This window comes from Clinocottus analis, unplaced genomic scaffold (assembly GCF_023055335.1).
Source record: "Clinocottus analis isolate CAN_PGR_092001 unplaced genomic scaffold, fCliAna1.0.p SCAF_1, whole genome shotgun sequence".
Lineage (NCBI taxonomy): Eukaryota > Metazoa > Chordata > Actinopteri > Perciformes > Cottidae > Clinocottus > Clinocottus analis.
In genome coordinates this window covers 22,021,959-22,042,995 of record NW_027175820.1, presented here as the reverse complement: position 1 = coordinate 22,042,995, position 21,037 = coordinate 22,021,959, and the positions used below count along the sequence as shown (strand labels likewise).

General features: G+C 44.0%; 1 protein-coding gene across 1 annotated transcript in view; it reads right to left on the bottom strand.

Annotated features, from left to right (window-relative positions):
• Positions 1 to 308: 308 nt before the first annotated feature.
• LOC137782101 (A disintegrin and metalloproteinase with thrombospondin motifs 7) overlaps positions 309 to 21,037 on the bottom strand; it is a 55,611-nt gene continuing 34,882 nt past the window's right edge. Inside the window, exons 16-24 of the mRNA XM_068571209.1 lie at positions 20,603 to 20,741; positions 17,942 to 18,068; positions 16,447 to 16,660; positions 13,733 to 15,514; positions 13,240 to 13,386; positions 12,353 to 12,526; positions 11,697 to 11,843; positions 10,464 to 10,626; positions 309 to 1,270 (exon numbers count right to left, since the gene is read on the bottom strand). Coding sequence (XP_068427310.1) covers positions 1,125 to 1,270; positions 10,464 to 10,626; positions 11,697 to 11,843; positions 12,353 to 12,526; positions 13,240 to 13,386; positions 13,733 to 15,514; positions 16,447 to 16,660; positions 17,942 to 18,068; positions 20,603 to 20,741 — 3,039 coding nt within the window. The 3' untranslated portion in view covers positions 309 to 1,124. The remainder of the gene's footprint in view (positions 1,271 to 10,463; positions 10,627 to 11,696; positions 11,844 to 12,352; positions 12,527 to 13,239; positions 13,387 to 13,732; positions 15,515 to 16,446; positions 16,661 to 17,941; positions 18,069 to 20,602; positions 20,742 to 21,037) is intronic.

Genomic DNA, 21,037 nt, shown 5'->3' with positions numbered 1-21,037 from the left:
AATCAAATTTCTTAAATCCTTAATACACCGCTTTTCTGAAATGCTGAATTTAACATTTCAATCAAGTGGTTATTACAAAACGTTGCAAAATGATCCAATATTCAAGTAGATAAGGCACCGGGCCTGTCGATATATCGCGGCCCTGAACTGTTTGGAGCCCGTGTGGCCTCCAGCACCAAGTATTTCCTGCAGCCCCACCTTTCACATTTCCATTTTACGTCGTGATTAAAACATAATTTGTGTGGTGAAGCCAAAGTGTGACACTAGATTTTTCATGAGGTTCTGCAAACTGACCGTTTCCTAAATCCCTTTTTCTGAACAGTGAACGTCCAACAATAGCTAGAGTTGAGATATTTTTTTAACTGCTATATTTCAGCTAGTGTTAGGTGAGCTAAAGCTGGTCCAATTTGCCAGCAACAGGTTAACAGACAGGAAAACGAGAGGCTGCTTTCATCTTCGGCGTTTCAACAATTACTGCAATTTAAATGGTAAATCTGTGAGATCAAAAAGCTTGACAGATGGAGCAACATTAACGACGGGGGCGAGGCAGGGACTTCGCTAACGATCAATTATTTATGAATGTCACGTGAAGCATTCATGCACCACTTATGTTCTTGCTTCATAACATTTTGTACCACATTATACATGCAGAAAAAAAACAAACACATTGCAAATTGTATAGGCTTCCCTGTCTGTTTTAATCTGTTCCATTTCTGCTGCTGACAATAAAATGAAAGCATTGTACCAACCATACAGAGTACATAATGAGTGGTTCATCTACATGTGTAATAGTGCGTTAGTAAGCTGGCTACATTGGTAGAAAAGCCCTTATGTAGCACCACATCTTTTACAAAGATGAATGAAATGAAACGACATTCTGGTCAAACTGTATCATATAAAAAAACAACAACCCGCAAACAAATATTTACATTCTGCTGAGAGAGAGAGAGAGAGAGGTACTGCTTTGATATTTTATCAGACCTGTGTATGAATACCAGCAGCACAAACATGCAGAGTTCTGTCGTGGTGGAGAAATGAGTCAACGGCTCAGGTTGTTGACTTTGAAACGGTGGCTTGTTCTTCTTCAGAGTTCCCGTGGATGACGTCGGTTGCTTTGTCGCAGCTCAGCGGCGAGTCGCGCTGCCGGAGCGGGAGCGCTGGCTGCAGGTTCTGCAGCACTGGGCTCGCACGTTGGGCAAGTGGCAGCGGCCGAGCCAGCGGAGCGTCTGGCAGAAACGAAACGTGAGCCGGTCGCGGGCGCAAACCGCACCTGTGCGGGAGAGAGCGCGAAAGAGAGAGAGCGCGAAAGAGAGAGAGAGAGAGAGCGCGAAAGAGAGAGAGAGAGAGAGAGAGAGAGAAGTTACTGACAGACTTCACAGGCACAATGTGATGAATAAGTGTCGCTGTTTTTCGCTGTTGTTTTGTTCACTGCTGAGAGGGAGAAGAGGAGGGAGGTTAACAAAAAAAAAAAAATCTGAAACACTGCTTATTGGACTGGGGAAAAAAGAAAATCAATACGGAATAAGCGTTGTGAAGAAAAGTGATGCACACGGCTGGGACACACCCGCTGTTGCCATGGTTTGTGGCTGATGAAGTTATTGAAGTCGGCTTTCTGTCATTGTGACTGGAGGACTCTACATGTTACAATATTAAGCAAAGGGCTAGATCAACAGCAGATTGTCTGTAATTGAATCATAATCCTGCAGTCACAATGTTTAAATCATTTGCGGTCATTTTACCACATTAACTGATGCAAGCCCACTTCAATAGCATCAAAATCCACAAATGGGTACAAGCATTATGTGTCACACACTTTTCAGAACCGCTGCATGTTCGTCTGACATCACATTGCTGAAGATGTTTGTTTTTTCTTCATCCGTTTGTGTCTATCTGCATGCGTTTTCTTCATCTGCAGGGCGTCGAGCTCTCCGGGTCATCCTCTTTAATAGTTTTGAGTTCAACACATCAAATGGTTAGTTTCCAAAGTCTTTCCACTCGTGACGCTCTACCGGTTCCAATCCTGACCCTCTTCAGAGGACCATCTGCCAGACATGGCTGACACATAAACTGTATTAAAATTATTCATTGTTTCCGCTATCAGTTACATTAGTTCAGTCACAGTGGGCCACTGACTGACTTTTAGCTTCACGGCACCCCCGTGCAACATTGCCCTTGAACAAAAGGCTCCCATTATGTTCTACGCAGTGAGGTATACAGATTGAACTGCAGCAAAGAGACAGCAGAGGCTACTTTGACGCACAAAATGTCCTGTTTGTGTAACTGTCCCTTCACTGCGGCTCAGTGTGAAATCCCTTCTTTTTGTTTCCCCTGGTAGATGCATTCATGTTTTGTCCGACTCAAGCTGCTTAAGCCTCTTATTAGTTTAATTATGCGTCAAAACGTCAAAAGAAAAGTTTGCACAGAGCAAGAAATCTGGACGTAGTTCCTCATCGCTTGCAGTGGAATTGCGTTACAGAAAAGGACGTCTCGGGAGCACAAAGTGTTGCTGTGCACATGCAGCTGTTCAACAGAAAGTTTGACACACAATAGTCCACACGCTTTGCGTCCGAAGCCATTATAAAGAGCTCGCGGCGTCTAATCTCATTTATTTTGAAGAGGTTGTCGCTTTCCCACAAATGAGCATCGAATGGACAATAAAACAGGACAACTCATTAAAATGTACAGCTACTATTATGACAGGAAAAAGAAAAGGCATCTGTACATTTGTGTACACAGGGGTGTATCCGCGGACCAGTGCACACGTTCTGACTGTCTGCTGTCCGGTCGTTTAAATCGCAGCAGTTTGCAGCAGCAGCATGAAATTGAAAAAGCACTCCAGACAAAAGATTTGAGCGTGGGCTGTTATTGAACCGTCACGCTTCCTCATCACGCTCACTGTTTCAGCGCCTGATATTGTTTTTGTGTTTAGCTGCTTGTCTTCTCGTTCAGGAGCAGCTGAGTGGGCAGGAATCAGATGTGTTTCAGGGGTTAAAAGCTTTACCACCTGTCCTTGTTCCAACACGCATTTCTCTGGAGTCACTGTCAAAGTTTAGAAAAACAAAACAATAATGAAATAAAAAAGACATCAACCCACAATTTCCTGCTGGACTCTCAGCTGATGGCCTTCACATACTTCCTTGGATAGGCCTATTATAAGTCAGCCATAACCCTTCTGCTAATTGCAGCATTACGTGTGTGCTTTTCAACACATTTTAGGAGAGAAATATCTCTCAAAGTTGTCCCAGACCCGCAAACTTCCCAGCTAAAAGGTCCTTCAAATCAAGCTGCATCTTTACTCTTTGTATAAACAATCTGCATTTGAAGTGTGGCTTCATTGTGCCTGTCGGATTTTCAACCACTGTGCCGCGGCACACCAGCGTGCCGTGAGAGAGAGTCGGGTGTGCTGTGGCAAAATGTCCAATTTCACTTAATCGGTCCAAAGTAATATTATTTAGTTGCCGCAAATAATGTGCCATTGTTGAGCGTCCGAGCCTGCAATATAGTGGCTGGCCGAGTTATTAAATAGTCTTTCATACGAGTAGGTAGCGCAATAATGACCTACCGCTTATGCTGTATTACGCTACAACGTGACATTTTCTAACTTTTTTGTGTCGTTAGTGTGACTCAAGATCTTTTTATTGTAGGAAATGCTTGAAAAACACTGTATTGGATCATTTAAATGCCAGTACATTGGGATCCGATCCATCGAGCTGTCCTGGCTCGCCTTGGGTTTGGATCTCAGTGAGCTGTGGACAGCGTGTGGTCTCCATCCAGACACTTTATCAAACGTAGCCGTCCTCACAGTCTCGCCGTAGTTTCGTGGTAAAATATCATTCAACGATTCTTTTCAGGCAACAATTGCCGACAAGAAGCCGCATGCCGTCAGCTCAAACTCGATAATTTGTCCAATATCACTTTGTGCAAATTGAGAACGTCATCGACGAGTCATCAAAATCCTGCTTATGAAAGAATCTGCGTTAAAATATCTTTGCAGCTCACACCAAGACGACGGTGCAAAAGCTTTAAAAGCACTTCCACCGAAGACGCTGCTGGTTCCCGGAACGATGGATTTGATGATCATTGAATGGGTCGCAGCTTCTGGGAGTCAGTGGATAACTTAGATAAGGAGACACTTTGTGTAATATATGATGAAAAATGCACCAGTGTTTCATTCCAGGTTTGTATTTAAGAAAGACAAATCAATCTTTTCAAAGAAACTGCAGTGCCGCGTGCGAGAACCCAAATCAATGGCAAGTCACAACACGGCACGGTATACTGGGTCTACACACTGAACCCACTGTCACTGTGTGAAAGCAACTCTCTGGGAAGCACACTGCAGAATTTCCAATATCACCCGGATCAGAGGAATTCTATGACATCAATGGGGTACAAAGGCCACAGCTGCCACTCAATACACAGCATTTCTGTGTTCTACACCCCCCCCGCCCCTCCCTCCCATTTGCTATCTGACTCGTTCACCAACACGCACCAGGTCGAGCAGCAACAGCGAGAGGCAATGGGACTGCCGCAGTGTTGTGATTTCCTTTCACAATTTCAGATTACAGAACGTTTTGTTTGGGTGAAACCTGTTCACGGGTATATCGCTTCAGCCTCCTCTCTCTATACATCTTCAAAGCATCTCAAGGCCCAAAGGTGACAGTGGGGTTCGCCATAGCACTATAAAAGAACGAGCCAGGGAACAAATGAGCTGAATAAGGACGAGTGAAGGGCTTTTGAATGACCTGCAGCAGCTAACAGAGAGAATGGAAATGCACGAGTACAAAAGATGTATTCTCCATATGAGCAGTGTGTATAAAACACTATCAGACATGACCCTTATGTCTTCACCTGCCAATGTAGGTACCCAAGATAGGACAGGAAGAGGTGATTGTTGAACGGTCACTGCACAGCAACAGTATTGCTCTTAAATTATACACATATTCTGCCACATACTGATGAATATTAATGTGTTTTTATTACTTACAAGGACAATAACTGAAACTAATGGTGAACACAATACTTCCTGATTGTCACATTTGAACTTGTGCTTATTTAGACATCCAACAGTAATAAAAGAACATTATTATAATCATAATTTCAACTTATACAGCGCTTTTCTAGATACGCAAAGACGCTTTACATTACGGACAGAAGACACTGACAAACGGAACAGAACAAAAATGGGAAGACAAAAGCAAACAAAGCAACGAAACAGGACATTTTAGGTAACAGAGAAAGGAAGGAAAGCAAACCGGAGAGGCTGCGCGGGGCATAGCGGAGGGTAGAGGTGCAGGCGAGTTGGAAGAGGTGTGTTTTGAGGGCTTGCTTGAACGACGGTCCGGGGGAGGTGAGCAGCCGGGCGGCAGAGTTTCGGACATATTGAAGTTTATTGAGGATTTTGTTGGGTGAGCCGTAGAGGACGCGTCACATTACATGTCACTGAGCTGACGCTTTTATCCAAAGTGACTTACAATAACTGCACCGTGAGTACGAAGTCAGAACAACAAAGTCAAACTACAAAGTGCTCTCAGTAAGAGCCCTCTAAGTGCTGCCAAAGTGCTGCTGCTACTGTCTTTATCCAAGGTTTAGTCGAAGAAGACGAGTTTTTCGTTTGCGACGAAAGATGTAGACACTTTCTGCCGTCCTGATGTCAACGGGGAGCTCGTTCCACCATCCAGGAGTCGGGACAGCAAACAGTCGTGACTTTCTTGCGTGATTAGCTCGCAGTGACGCAGCTACAAGCTGATTGGCTGAAGCTGAGCAGTAGTCAGAGTCTGGATGTTATGTGGGCATGGACGAGAATTTCGGTGGTGGCAGAGGACAGCGGAGGGTCGGAGGCGTGCCATGCTCCTGAGGTGAAAGAAGGCAGTTTTCGGCGATGTGGCTGGCGCGGGGAGAGGAAAGAGACGGTGGGCTCGCGGATGAAGCCGAAGTTGCGGACCTGGAGGTTGGAGGGGGGGTGACAATGAAGCCGTCCATATTCAGAGAGAAGGTCCTCGGCGCAGCGGGTGGAGGAGTTAGGGCCGATAATGAGTATTTCAGATTTGTTGGAGTTGAGTTTGAGAACGTTTTGCTGCATCCATGATTTTATTTCAGTGAGACGGGTGGCGAGAGTGGAGTGGGGGACAGAGGCGATGGCCTTGGAGGAGAGGTAGAGTTGGGTGTCGTCAGCGTAACAGTGGAAATTGAGAGCGTGACGACGGATGATTCGTCCAAGGGGAAGGATGTAGATGATGAAGAGGAGGGGACCAAGGACGGGACCTTGGGGGACACGATTATTCATTTGGAGTCAAAGACCTGGTCAAAGAAAATCCATTAGTGGCTCTACTTTTAGCTGTTTTTGATCTCCACCTGAACTCCTAAAGGAAATATCTGATCCTTTATCTGCCAAATGTCTCTCTGTGTTCACTAACGAGTCACTGACTGTATTCGTCTGTCATTCGGTTCTATACAGAAAGTGTGCAGTTGGGTTTTTAGAGCTTTTTCAATGGAAACGAAGGCCCGCTGTGGCCGGAAACCAACGCCATGAGAGCATGTGGCAGCATCGAATGTCGCTGCTTCAAAGTGTTGGATCTATAATGTCCAGTGAAAGAAGTAGACATGTTGCTGCTCTGTCACCTCAGCATATGTGAAGTCTAATGTTTGGTTGAGTTCACAGGACAGCTGCTGGATCAAAGCTTCACCTTTTGCTCTCGCCTCCAAAACCCCACCTGGGTGACCGCTGCATCATTAGTGAAACATATCGGATGCTTCAGAGGAGCATGTAGGCTGTGAATCTATAGAGGGTGAGTCCACCTAAACCTAAACCTTTCCTGATGTTATTAGACACATTTTTGGTACTATATTGTGATATTTTAGACCAATATAAACTCAATATACTTAAAAGGTAGGCAAAATAAGCATTCAACACCTCCCCACCATTATATGCTCTGAAGCCTGAGAGAAAATGCTAAATAAATTGAGGACATAATTCATTCATTTGTGCGCAACTCGGAATTCAAAATGATGCTGTGTGTTTTTTGGCCACATATCGACATGCGTGTATCATCTACTGCTTTTTAAACCAAGTTCAGCTTTAAGCACAAAGACATATGACACACACAAACAGATTCATTTTTAGAGATTTTTTATATGGATTCTGAGAGCGAGTCTCAACGATCGACCACTTCATCTTTTCCACTGCGCACAAAAGCAACACAATGTGGCCCATTAGCCCCGGAGAAACCTCCCGCTGCCGTGCACAAGGAAGAACTGTTGAGAACAAACAGATGGGCCAAGAAGCTACACAACTTTAAAGCACCGCTCCTTTATGCTCTCTTCTTAGTGAGAAACTGGGCTGAATTTTATTCATATAATTGATTTTTGTCCAAATAATTGGGTGAAATTAGGTGAAAGGAGGGATTAGGCTATGAGAAGAGGAACTAAATAATAGAACAAATCAAATGAAAAGGAGGATTAATGTATTAAAATAGGATGAAAAGCACACTACAGTTAATGCCTTGATTACAGAGCTCAGGACCCGCTGCAGATGAAGTTGTATGTGTGATACATAGAGAGCAAAATAGGTCACGAAAGGCTCAGTGTGTCTTTTTGTTCTGATAAATACATGCTCCAAAAGGCACATGCACCGTCCCCGTGGAGGGTGGACTCACATTGATATTTCATTATCCTTCCACTGCTGAGAAAGCCAACCTCGGCTTCCTAGTGGGATTTTAATGACCTGCAGCCCCAAAGACAGAAAGAGTGTCTTGGGGTCCACACAGCTGCACACAAGGTCTCACACATGTCGCACTGGTTTCACAGCAAACTGATGAAAGTCACAGCTTCTGTGTGCAGCTTTTCAACATGAGCTTGAGACGAGGCTCTCACAAAAGCATGGAGGAATCACAAAAAGGCTTCATTCTCAGCCATTGATTCAGCAGCTGTATGGGGTTGGTCCATATTTTCCTTGCGGGGTACAGTATACACATGACCGTCCTTCATCATCACGGTCCACATAGAAATGCCCTTTCAGTAAAGTAGTACTGATATACAGTTTGATTACAGGCATTTATTGATGGCATATAAAGAAATCCACAAGTTTAACGGAGATAACAGCTAAATATAGTCGTTATGTAATAGATACACTACCTTCTTTATTTTTCCTACAACCAGTTCAAAAGCAGAATGTCTCATGTGAGGCGGTGTGAAGCGTCACCACGAGACAAAGCACACATCTTTGGAGCGAACGTACCGACTCACATCTGAAATGAAGGCACAGAAAAATAAACCTAGGAGCCAAATATGATCCGAATCCTAACGCACAAATTAATATGATGCGAATGCTAACACATGAATAAATATGATCCAAATGCTAGCACATGAATAAACTGATCAGCAGTGATGTGAACAGAGAGGAGATGTGAGCTCAGACAAGTGGTTTAATAACTGCAGGTAAAGTCCATGCACACACATTTCTCTTTTTAGATGACAATGATAATATCTTGTATCTTGGCTCTTTTGATTGAAATCTCTTGACGCCTGAATAAACCTAGCGGTGTGTGAATTTAAAGCTGCAGGAGTCACATTATTCAAACGAATTTGGTTTTAAATCCAGCCTTTATTTTTACTTGGAAAAAGAGAAGATAATGTATTTGTTATTAGAGTATGTATTATTTATAATTAATCCAGTTAAATTGGAAATCTGGTAGAATAAATATTGTTTAGATTTTATTCAATTTAACGTATTATTTAATTTGACAGTCAGCTGTTACATTAATGCTCTATGTAGTTGGCTATTTCAATATACCTCAATACATATGGCACAAAATCCTTAAATTTAACATTATACGGAAATCCTCTCTAACTGGACCTCGCTGAATTTTACGCTCCATGACATGAAGAAGCTGCTCTCAGAAAGATGGGATGTCATATATCTGACATGAAACAGAAATACCGTTTAATTGCTGTGGCCTGCATCAGAAGGTTGAATGAAAACATTGTAAAAGATATTTATTTAAACGCAGAATATGAACAAAGCTGCAAAAGGGATGCATTTTTTCTAAGCTTGTCATTGTCAAGTGAAGTTATATAAAGATGTTAAATAAGTTATATAACCTTATTGTTCCACTCTGCAATAAAAAAAAGATGTTGAACAGTAAGCCGTGAGGAGCATTCAATGTCGACTAGAAGCTCTTCTCTGCACACAACATTCGCTTTGAAGTAAAAACAATGAATGAATGAAAAGTACTTTATTAATCTCCAAGGAGAAATTTTTTAAATACACCTCTAGTGCAAAAATATTCGCCTTTTCAGATAAAACCTTTGAAATTTGTAAAATATGAGACCGTCAAGCCACGTATGCAGTGTTTCACGCTAAGGAAGACATGCAACACACAGTCGTCCTGGTGTGAATAGTTGCTTTGATTACAAATGTCTTCGATCCAAGTTGCTTGGGATTTTTTTCTTCTTTTTTTTTTCTACACTCCCTGGTTAACAAAGAAGACGTTTGAGGCTACTGTTGTCAGCTTTTCCGCTGGTCTTGTCATGTGGCATGATTAGAGGAAGAGCTGGTGGATTCCCACTGACATCAATGCTGCTGTTGATGTACCGCAACGCAAACTGCTGCATATGGTGAAGGAATCTGGTGCCATCAAACGGTTACATATAACGAGAGGAAGGTTTTCTTCTGTGACTATAAAGGATTAAAGATGAAGTCAGAAATCGAGCCCATAACTTTGTACATTCTGTGTGTTTCCTTCAGTTAATCTTGTCTGAATGCTCAAGAATCAAAACCATTATTTATGCTGGAGGTCTTGGTTATTGCTCTACGTTGACATTTCACTCAATATCCCCACCGGCGTGCATAAATAGTCAAAACAACAGAGCTTTTTACCCACAGCTCATTAAGATCAAACCTTTTTATCCTGTGTAAAGTGCATATTAAGATGCCATGCAAGATGTAATGGATGCAAGAGCGGCCGACGAGGCTATCGGCCTAAACGCTTCGCCCGCACGACAACACGGCTATTATCGCTAACGATGGGCGCAACGACTCCCCTCTCGCTCGCCAACCCTTCACAGGCTCTGTCACTAACATCCGCCCACATGCCAAGCAGCTCTAATCACACTTCAGTCACAGGGGCCGTAATTTTAACAGTGTGTCAAAGCAGAAAAAAATGACTTACAGCATTTGCAGTGTGAAATGGAAGAACTCACCAGAAACATATGATTAGTATTACAGAAGGAAACGCCACAACAATATGTTCCTGTTTTCATATTTGTGAACACGTTTTACAATTTTCAGAGTCAACATTGCTTTTTTTGAGCGTGTGTGACTCATCATTGTACATTTTTAGTCAAAATATAGCACAACACTCCACAAAATAGGACCGACAGCCCGCGGCCGTGTCAGCAGGTCTGCGAGGCTCAACTGCTGCACGCTGATGTGCAGCAGGTATCATTTTCACTGTCGATTCACTCACCAGAGGGGGCGCTCTCGCACTCCTGCAGGTTACACTTCTGGGTGCTCTCAGGGTGCAGCTCATGGTCACATTGAGCTGGATCCACCTCTTCGTCCGTCTCAGCCTTTGTGTTCACACATTTGATGAGTCGATGCTCCACTCCGCCGCCGCAGGAAGCCGAACACTGCAGAGAAACGTTCAGCGACGGGTTCAAATGTCCTGCATGCAACACATTTTAATGCCTGCTAGTACAAAAATGTCATTCATGTCTGACAGTCATCATAGTTTTGGATTGCCAAAATATGTCTTTTAAATCCCTGAAGGCAGATGAGCCTCAGGAGGGGAGGGGGGGGGGCAAAAGGCAATATTTCTGGGGATCCGGTGTCAACCGGCTGATATCCAGATTAAGAATTAGAGACTGATCGGGCTACTTGGTGTCAGCCAAATTCAGCAACACTGAATATTTTGACATATTTCAAGTATTAAGAAGACAGTTTGATTGCAATTGCTTCTGTGTTGAAACATGTTCAATGATTATCAGGTAATCGTGTTACACATGAGGCCTTGGGCATGTCTTTTGATTGACTGAGTGCAGAGTAAAGACTTTTAGACTCCTAGCGGTGGTGTTTTGTCTCTGCAGACATAGTTCAAGGTCTAAAAATAATTAAAGACCTGTCTTTGTTGACTGGAGTCATGCGTAGCAGACAGAAGGACGACCGGAAATTTGGAAAATGGTCATAATTCCCATCGTGCGTCACGCATGAAACATCTGCACGCAGCTGTTTGACTGTGTGTAAACCACAGGGAGCATAAATGATAATGTGGGAGAAAGAATCCCAAATCAGTTAAGTTACATATTATCATCTTTGTGTAGTGGACTTGGACATAATTCACTAAGGTCTAGTAGTGGGATGGCTGACAATACGGGTGACTGCCCCTTTAAGAGCAGGTATCGCAGCCGTGGTAATGAACGGGTGTTGAGGGGTTAAAGGTGACTGGCTGTCAGTGTCACGGGAGAAATGTTTGGTGCTACACACCTGTGCAGGCAAAGAGAGAAGTCGTGTGTGCCGCATTCATTCCTACGCTCCTTACACATTAGTCACATTAGTGGCGGCAGTATTTTAATAATGCAAATGTACATTTGTACATTTGCATTATTAAAATACTGCCGCCACTAATGTGACAAACGGTAAGAATACTATAGAATTTCAATACGAACTGTGTGTGTGTGTGTGTGTGTGTGTGTGTGTGTACCTGTCCCCACGATCCAGTAAGCCACTGAGCACATGGCTGGCTATTACACGATTGGATGTTGCTGGGCTGCAGGTCCTCGTCACATCGTTCTTCCTCTGGACAGGTTACCATTCGCTGCTGCTCACCTCCCCCACACAACTCAGAGCACTGAACAACACGCACACAATGACAGAAATGATTCGATCCATGCGTTTGTGTGTGTGCATTCTGCCTTGACCAGGTTGATTGTTGAGCATGGAGGAGTCGGGCTGCATGATGATGGAGTGGTTTAAAAGTCCACTTGTTGGAGAGGTGAAATACTGGTGAGAAGTGGATTTCCATTAAGCTCTGATGCTAGAAGGTTAATAGCTACCAGGAAGATAGGAAGACATGCTTTGACAAATATATCAAAATGGATACACTGCACACTATGGTATGCTTTGAAAGATGAGTGCAGCAATATATAAAGAACATTTAATCCTTTTCGAACATGGCATCTCGTTTGTACAGTGTTACAAATGTTCTGACAGCTTTTTATTACTTTTGCCACCATTTCATTTGAAAAACCAACAAAAGGCATGCTTCCAGCGGAATTCCACCTTTCGAGCAGAAAACCAGAGAATGTGTGAAACTTTTTTCCCCACAATGACTCTCATTGTTCGCTTTAAATTACTCACCTGCCCCCAGGAGGACGTGTACCAGTCCAGGCATGGCTGAAGGTTACAAGTCATTCGGGTGTGAGGCCTGGAGGACATGGCCCGGCAGTGGAAAGGTCGCAGGGGCCTTTGATCCCGCAAGTCGAAACACTGAACCTCTCGTGATTTAAAGCCACCCTCGCAATTCTTGGAACACTGCGAGGAAGATGTGACAGGATTGTTACTCAAACAACAGGACCTGCTGGAGCTTGCGTGTACACGTAGTGTGTGTATAGTAGCAGTAGAGTGTCTGAGGCAACAGGTTGTAATGGGTTTCTTCACTTATATCAGTGGTTCTCAAACTGCGGGGCGTGACCCTCGAGTGGGGCGCGGAGGTATTACAGGTGGGGCGCGAGGGGAGATGCAGATTCTTAAATTTTTTATTTTTTTTTAAAGAATTCTTTGTTAATCCCACAGTAGGGGAATTATTCTCTGCATTTTACCCATCATCCTTAGTAATTAAGGAAGTTTGCGCTGCTGTGAAGCACTGTGGCTTCAGTGTCTTGCTCAAGGGCACTTCAACATGAAACTATGGGGAGAAAACAGGGATCCAACCGGCTTCCTTGGTCATCTTTTTGCCAAATATTAGTTGTTTTTTTTTGCACATACATAACTTTATTTGCATTGTTTTAACAAAGTGAGTGCACATGTTATTAGTTGTTGTCAGATGGAGCAATCTGGTTTACTTGAAAGGGATTTTTTTTAAACTATTAATTTAAAAAAGCATGGCTGGAGGAGTCTCACTTCAAAATGGGGCGAGACAGAAAAAGTTTGCGAACCACTAGCATAGGAGAACAATAAAGTTATCTATCCATCTATCTATCTATCCATCTATCTATCCATCCATCCATCCATCCAAATGGTCTCACCTTAGTCCATTCCTCTACTTTCCATGTGGAGCAGGGTCTCAGGTAGCATCGCTGGGCTGGCGCGGGCCTCTTGGCGGGATCGCAGTCAGAGCCACGACTACAAGCCAAAGTCCTCCAGATGGCACCCAGACCACAGCTGGTGGAGCACTACCAAAAGATGTAGTAACACATGAGCACACTACAGGGTTGGATGCACAAACAGCTCCAGCGTGCGTCAGACACCTCGCTGATAACGATGCAAAACGCATGAGATGTTTGTCTAACGTGGCGTGAAAATGGCATACAAATGAATGGCGAGAATTGACATGAGTAGCACAAGCTTCAGGTCAAACGGTGTCTCCAAAGAATACAAAATGTGTGCAGGGGCCAAAACTAGACGCTGTGTCTGCATAATAAAAGCAGACGTAGGGAAAAAAATAATAATGATACACAGCTGCGCCTCGTCCCACAGTGTAAGTGGAACACCAGAAAGTCTGGATTAATGCAGACTCACAGCGCTCCAGTTGCCGGTGACCCAGAAGGCGGCGGCGGTAGGGACTGAAGTTGGGGCGGACGTCGGCGCCGGAAGCGGCCACAGAATGGGTGGATGGCTTGGTAAAATGGGCCCGGCAGGTGTCGGTGCTTCCGTGTGCTGAGGTGCGGTCGCCGCGTTCGTCGGAGGCTGGTACGAGGAGGGATCGGCGCTGCCGCCGCCGCCGCTGCTCCTCGCCATCGGGAGGACGGCTATTTCGTTGTAGTCAAAATCAGCCGAATCGGACGCCGGCGCTTGAGGTGCGTGATGCGTTCCAGTTCCTCCAGCGAACGGGGGTTGTGTCGGTATCTGTTTCCCTGCAGCTGGCAGCTGATCAGCTGCAGCAGGCGTAGCGGCTCCCTCCAGGTTTGTGGGAGGTATGATTTCTGTTCCAGTCGATGGCGTGGAGTCATCGGAGGCCTCTCGGTTACCTGAGATGTGCGGAAAGGGAACACGGAGAGGGGCGGAGGCCTCGGAGGCAGGCGGTGAGGTCGTACCGAAGTCAAGTTCTGTATCCCACGAATGACCCTCAATAGTGGTGTAAACTGTATCAAAAGGAGTCTGATCCAAGTCCAGATCCTCCAATGTGGAGGCGGTTGTCGATTGACTGGTTGTTTGAGGTATTTCTGAAGCACTTTCATCCAGCTGGAATTCAGACTGAACCTGAATTATAGTCGCTGGCGTAGGAGAGCCAACAGGCGCTGGAGTCTCCACTTCTTCCTGGTCTGCAGAGACATCCGGACCGAGCATCAATTTTTCATCGTAGCTGTAATCATCATCTTCCCCCTCGGTCTCCCGAGCACTTAGTGTTTTAATGAAAGTGCCATTGATATCGGTCCGGTGTGCGGGAGTGGAAGCGCCGGTGACATCCTCAGTGAAAATGTCATCGTTATTATCTGCCTGCTCTCCATATTGCTCCCATTTCACATTGTGTGTAGTCGGCTCCTCTGTTGTGGAAACCAGACTAGGCATCGTGCTCAGCTTTTCAGGCCACGACACATCCTCCCCGCGTTTCTCTTGCCGTGTTTGCGCAGGAGATGTGGACACCAGCGGTGGACGGGTGGCAGACACCGGCAGAAGATAATCCTCAGACAGAAGGTCATTCAAATCTTCTAAATTCGTTTGCATCGACTCGTTTATTGCTGCATTCACGTTGTCCTTTGCATCGTCCGGATTGTTTTCCTGTGGCTCTTCAGTTTTCAAAGTGTAGGCGGTGGCCTTTGGAAACGTAAAAATGTCTGCGGGAGCTTTTGTGGTGTCACTTTCTTCCGCTCTGCGGGATGTCTCGGCCTCCGGCGGAGCATCCACTCCGTGACCGCCCCCTGAATCTTTTCCGTCGCCGTCAAAGTCATCCGACAAGTCTTCGTGGAAGTTGATGAAATTGTAGTCGTAGTAAAAATCATCAACCGGAACACTGTTCTCCGGAGACCGGTCGACATTTTCAAGGTTATTGTGGTAGTGAAAATCTCCCTCGACAATGTTGTTGAGGTGATTACTATTACTTCTCGGCTGGGCTCTGGTGGGGCTGTATTTGGGGGGAGGTTTGACTTCAGGTATGGAGATGATCTCATTGAGCACTTCTTTGCTGGACCAGCCACTTCCGGACCAGTCGACGCCTCCAAAGTTATCCACCACGTGTGGACAGTCCTGGACGGAGCAGGGAGACACGGCGAGGGGCTTCTTCTGAGGGTCGCAGTCCACGCCGGTGTTTCTGGAGCAGGTGGCGTTACGCCGACGCACTCCGCCTCCACAAGTCAGCGAACACTGCACAGGAGAAAATACACAAACACCAGATTAGGCCGAGCTATTACTTTTTAAAATTGAGGGTAGAAGTTCATCAAGATTTGCTAAATTGGATTCTTACAGCACGAGCTCCTTGTGCATAAATCATCTGAGACGGAGACTGAAACAAACATATTGGCACGCTCTCATTTGCTTATTAGCACCAAACATAACATGTCAATACACATGCTTCAGTTTGAGGAAACATTGATAAAGAGCGTATGGAAGCCCATTTCCGCCACACAAAAAAATAAAAAATTAGGACCAAAAAAAAAGTGATGAAATATGTGTTGAAATATGTGAAAAAATGTGTTTGTTTTTTTTCATTTTCGTCAAAAAAAAAAGTTGATTATTATTTTTTTTGTCCTACACTTTTTTTTATTTTGGTCCTATTTTTTTAAAAACATTTTTTTGGTCCTAATTTTTATTTTTTTTGGTCCTAATTCTTTTTTTTTTGTGGCGGAAATGCGCTTCCATAAAAGTGTGTTGGTCATGATGAAAAAGAAATACAATCAACGTGACCTCTGTGTAGTTACTTTGGACCCAATCTGAAGCAACACAATATGCTGGCTCTCAGCAATGTGTTGTGTCTGTCTGTCAGTCAAGTCTTTCACTTTTGTATTTGGACAAGCTTGAGATGGAAAATTGTCCAATGAGAATGAAGAAATGCAGACTACAAAAGACCTAGATAATCACAGCATGAACAACTTTCTCTCTGGTCACTAAAACATCAAATTTCTCCTTGGAGATTAATAAAGTACTTTTCATTCATTTCATTCATTCACAGAAATACCATTTCAGAAACTTTTAAAGTGTCTGTAAAAACTCATCAAGAGCAATTTGCACGTGCCTTACATTTTCGAGCAGCACAGTTGCAGACGCACCAGAACCCCCCGACTCCATTTCAGACTCACCTTGGACCAGCTGCCCGTGGTCCAGTCTGCTGGGCAGGGGATGTGTGTGTTGCAGGAGGAGAGGGACTCAGGTTCGGTGATGTGTTTACAGTCACTGGGCTGCAGGGCTTCCTGCTCCTCAGCACTCACCGCCTGGATGCACAGCACTGTCCTTTTAGCCAGACCCAAGCTCCCACAGCTCGCCGAGCATTTGTGCCACTCCCCGACCCACCATCTACACACACAGACGCAACAAAAAAGAGCAAATATTTACAATTTATTGGCACAATTGTGAAGGAAAAGGACAATATATTGCAGCTGTGCTGTGAGCTCAGTGAGTTTAATTTCTCTCGAGCACACAACGTCCATGCTGGGTTTTTTTGAGGTGTCGAAAAAACATTACTGAATAAAAAGGGGAGAGTCCACACCTCCCTGCATTTGCTCGGGAAGCTATAGGCGTGTGTCTGGTTTTAAGAGCACGATGAGCCGCATATGTCTCACGTCTTGCTTAATATTAATGGTGAGATTTCTGCCAGTCAAAACCTTCAGTCCATGTCTCACGATGTTAGCTACTTAGACCACATTCCAGCAAAAAAAAAAAGCAAAAATGATTACATTGCTGGCTTTTTACGGTGGTAATATAAAAAAAGGTGTGAATCAGTTACGCTCTATCTATCTACTGATTAATGGCAATGCCCTTTATTATGCAAAGAACTCCCAACAAGACAAATATGATGCTGACTAATTGTAGCGTCCAGAGAATCAGTGGGCGGTGACTCCTACGTCATCTGGAGAAAGGAACATCTGGGTGCTGCTGATCCATTTAAACATCCTCGCTTGAGATCAATTTGAGCCGTTTCATTACTGGTGCTGCCAGAACGTTAACAAGCTGCAAGAAAATGTGTGGGAGGAAGACTGACTGTCAGAGGAGTGGAGTGAAAACTGCCAGCAGTGGTTTCTCCTCATGTTTTCTCTGAGCAATGTGCACTTTGAAAGGCTACATCATTTAATCAAATTTAGTCTGATTAGGATTACATTTGGCAGATCTCGGCACACATTTGCATTTTGCTCACGGTTACCACTGGGAAAATCTCCCGAGAGTTTATTCATTTTATCGTCATCAAGCACTTTTTTGGCAATCTGCAATGGCAAACCCTCCCTCCCCCCATTGAAGAGTGAACTTTGGCATTTTGATCGTTGTAGGCCGTGTTAAGATCTTATTAAAGTAGCACAATGGCACCTGACCTTCCATGTATCTGACATTTGAAGCAATCAAAGTGAAGCAGACAGGCAAGTTGCGAAACTGCAAATGCGAAGCCCGAGTTGAAAGAAACAAAGAAACATGTAATATTGTTATCAAAGCAGCTATCACATGGACATGAACGATTATTAGATATATATATTTTACATTATTCTGTCCCAATAAACAAATCATAATAGCCAATGCCGTTGTGTTCTTATCTGTGTGCATACTGCTGGTGTCATTTTGTATATAATCTCCCGAGGGTAAACTCACACGGCTGGACATGGAGCCTTGCTGCAGCTGGTTCGGTTATCGTCGGGCCGCGTTAGAGGATCACAGAAGTGCTCCTCCACGATCCCGGTTGTCTTTTCCACACAGTGAACAATCTGCCTCTGAACACCTGGGAAAAAGCAGTGAGAGGGGAGATAAACCTTTGTTACGCACAAACACATTTCGTCGCATCCAATTCATCTTAGTCACAATACTCCTAATAATAGCCTTGTACCTAGAAGGCACCAGGTAGAATACAAATATACAGGCATATATAAACACATTTTTATTTTTCACAGCACAAATCAATCTCCTGTCGAGGCAGCGTTGCATGAAGGGACTCTAAAAGCTGCGAAAGATTCACAATAGCTCTTTCCAGAATACCCTTTTCTATTATTGCCACTTCCATCCCATCAGAGCAGGTGACACCTCTCACCGCCGTAAGGCCTCTTCTGGAGTCAATTTACACCTTCTTGAAGGACTAGACCGCTACGTCACATCGAAGCCCAAATGGAGACGGAAGGAAGTAAGTGCAGGTTCACAGTAGCTGCAACGAGGTACATGTATACACATCTGCATACTTGACCATCAAACAGGAGCTCTCAACTGCTCCTCACAAGAGTCTAGGACCAACGGTAAGTGACTTATGAGTACTGGTGTGTGTGTGTGTGTGTGTGTGTGTGTGTGTGTGTGTGTGTGTCTCTGCTTGGAGAGAAGTCCACGACAAACAGTGCATGGTGCATGAAGCCGATAGATGTTATGCTCCTTTTTAAAATGAACATACAATATAATGAAATCGTCAAATTCATGAAATTTTACCTACGCATTTGAACTATCCAGAGCATTTCGGAGCAGCGGGCGACTGTAAAGTGCACAGGGAACACTGTGGGTTCAGCGTCTGGCTCAAGGACCCTTTGAACATGAGGACAGGAGTGGGCCAGCTATCAAACCACCAATCTTGTGGTTTAAGACTACGGGCTCTTGCTTCAAAGACTGCTGTCACTATAAGCCTATTTTCTCAATTGCTATGAACAGAAACACACACTTTCATACCCACAAATTTGATCTGCACACCAAATTTCAGCCTCCTTCGACGGAAACTGTGGGAACTTTCGTAGACCGACTGACAGCGACAGACTATTCTGTGATGAACTAACATTGTTTTTGGAATAATCTGATATCATAAAAAGAAAGAAAGTGGGGATGCTTTTTCCTGTACAGTAACAATTAAAGTACGAAAGCCAGTGTAGACACTAAACAGAGTTGCTGGCTTCAAAACATAAATACAGTATATATACACACACACACACTCAGACTTAATCTTTTTTATGTAACGCTTGTTTCAAAAGCTTTCCTGTTCACCACTTAGGACAAGCTTTCAAAGCCTTTATTCGTCACACACACTGTGAAGCTGCTAATTGATCTTCAAGGCCCGTCACGCAGATGAGAACCAGCAGCTCCTCTGGTGAATCAGGGAAAACAAATCCTCCCACATCGATAAATAACTTCTCACAGATTTGTAGAACGCGCGAAAAAAATAATATACGCCTTGTAAAGCTTCTTTCATCTTTAAAACGGACACGTGGTTTCTGCTCAGTAGAGTTTGTACTGCCCCGTTATCCAATTATCTAATCTCAACTTGCTTATCAATGAAATGTACATCTGAGCAATACTGGAATTGCATATGAAGCTGTTCACAAAAAGAAAGATCAGAGCGTTCACATTCAGCCGTCAATGATTGCTTTTCTTCGTAAACACTTTAATACAACACAGATTTCTGTGAGCAGTTGTCTGTCAAGCTTTGTATACCGAGTACACAATTTAAAGATAAAGGGTTTGACCCGCCGAGTGAGACAATGTGTAACAGCTGAACCTTTTTGATGTGCCCAACCATCACAAACAGGATGCGCGCCAGCGGGTGTGTGAGGCGTAAAGCTGGATGGAGAAATGAGCAGCAACAGTCGCGGAGGGATTTCTTCTGCTCGGATTGTTACTGGTGACCACAAACGCCGGCGTGAACGCGCCAAGAAGCAGACCTCAAATTAGTTGTAGTTCCCCAAAATGATCAAGTTATCCGGCATAATTATACACCCTTTTGTTAATCTCCAGCCCACATTTCATCTGGGCGTCCTGGCATTCCCTTGATGGGTAATTCAAGGCAAGACAGAGCACAAACAGAAGTATGTATAAACAATACATTCACACACACACAGACACACAAATAAAATATTATAATATGACAAATATGTTAGAAACACATGCATTAATAGTTTCCTATTTAATAGGAGTAGCCAGTCCATCGCTGGCCCACAGAATCAACCCCACAACACACATATTACAACATATTATGTGTATTTATTGGTTTATATACACGGTAAACTGAGCATCTCTCATAATGTGGTAATGCACAAGTCTAATGGCTTCTGTAATAAAACATTGCTGATGGCAGCAGCTAAAAGCAGTTACTGTACTTTCCGTGGACACTTTGTCCTCGAATGTTCTGTAATCTCATGATGGTACATTTTTTTTCGTTTGTTGAACCTCTCCTCCCACATTCAGAGGTAGGAACCAATAGTTTACCAGCCAGTCTCTCTCTTTCTCTCTCTCTGCCTCAGTTAACTTACAAACGTATGTATAGCAAGCATCTGGAGTTGGTTCTCTTACCTGTTCCACAGGTCACACTGCATTCAGTCCATGAACCATATTTCCAGAAGAAAACGGACGCAGAGCTGTTGTTTTCTGAGACGTTTCGACTAATCGTGTACTCGTACCGCACTCCTGGATTGCTCTCCTGAAAGAGAAGCTGTAGCACACAAGACGGCATCAAAAAACTAGAATTACCACCAACATGTCATCGCTTCATCATTTGATGCTATTGTTTTGTCACAATTAGCACATGAATTCTTGAGTTATGGCCAAGAAGTGGTTTCTGAAGTCAGGGTGACTTTAGAATTTGAAATCACTTCAACCTCGAGACCGAGTGAAGGTTTGTGCCAAAATTCAAGCAAATTCCTCGGCGGCGTTTCTGAGACATCTCAAGAATGATACGCACTTCGAATCTATAACTGTCGCATATTTCCTGTTTGTGATCTGGCGTGC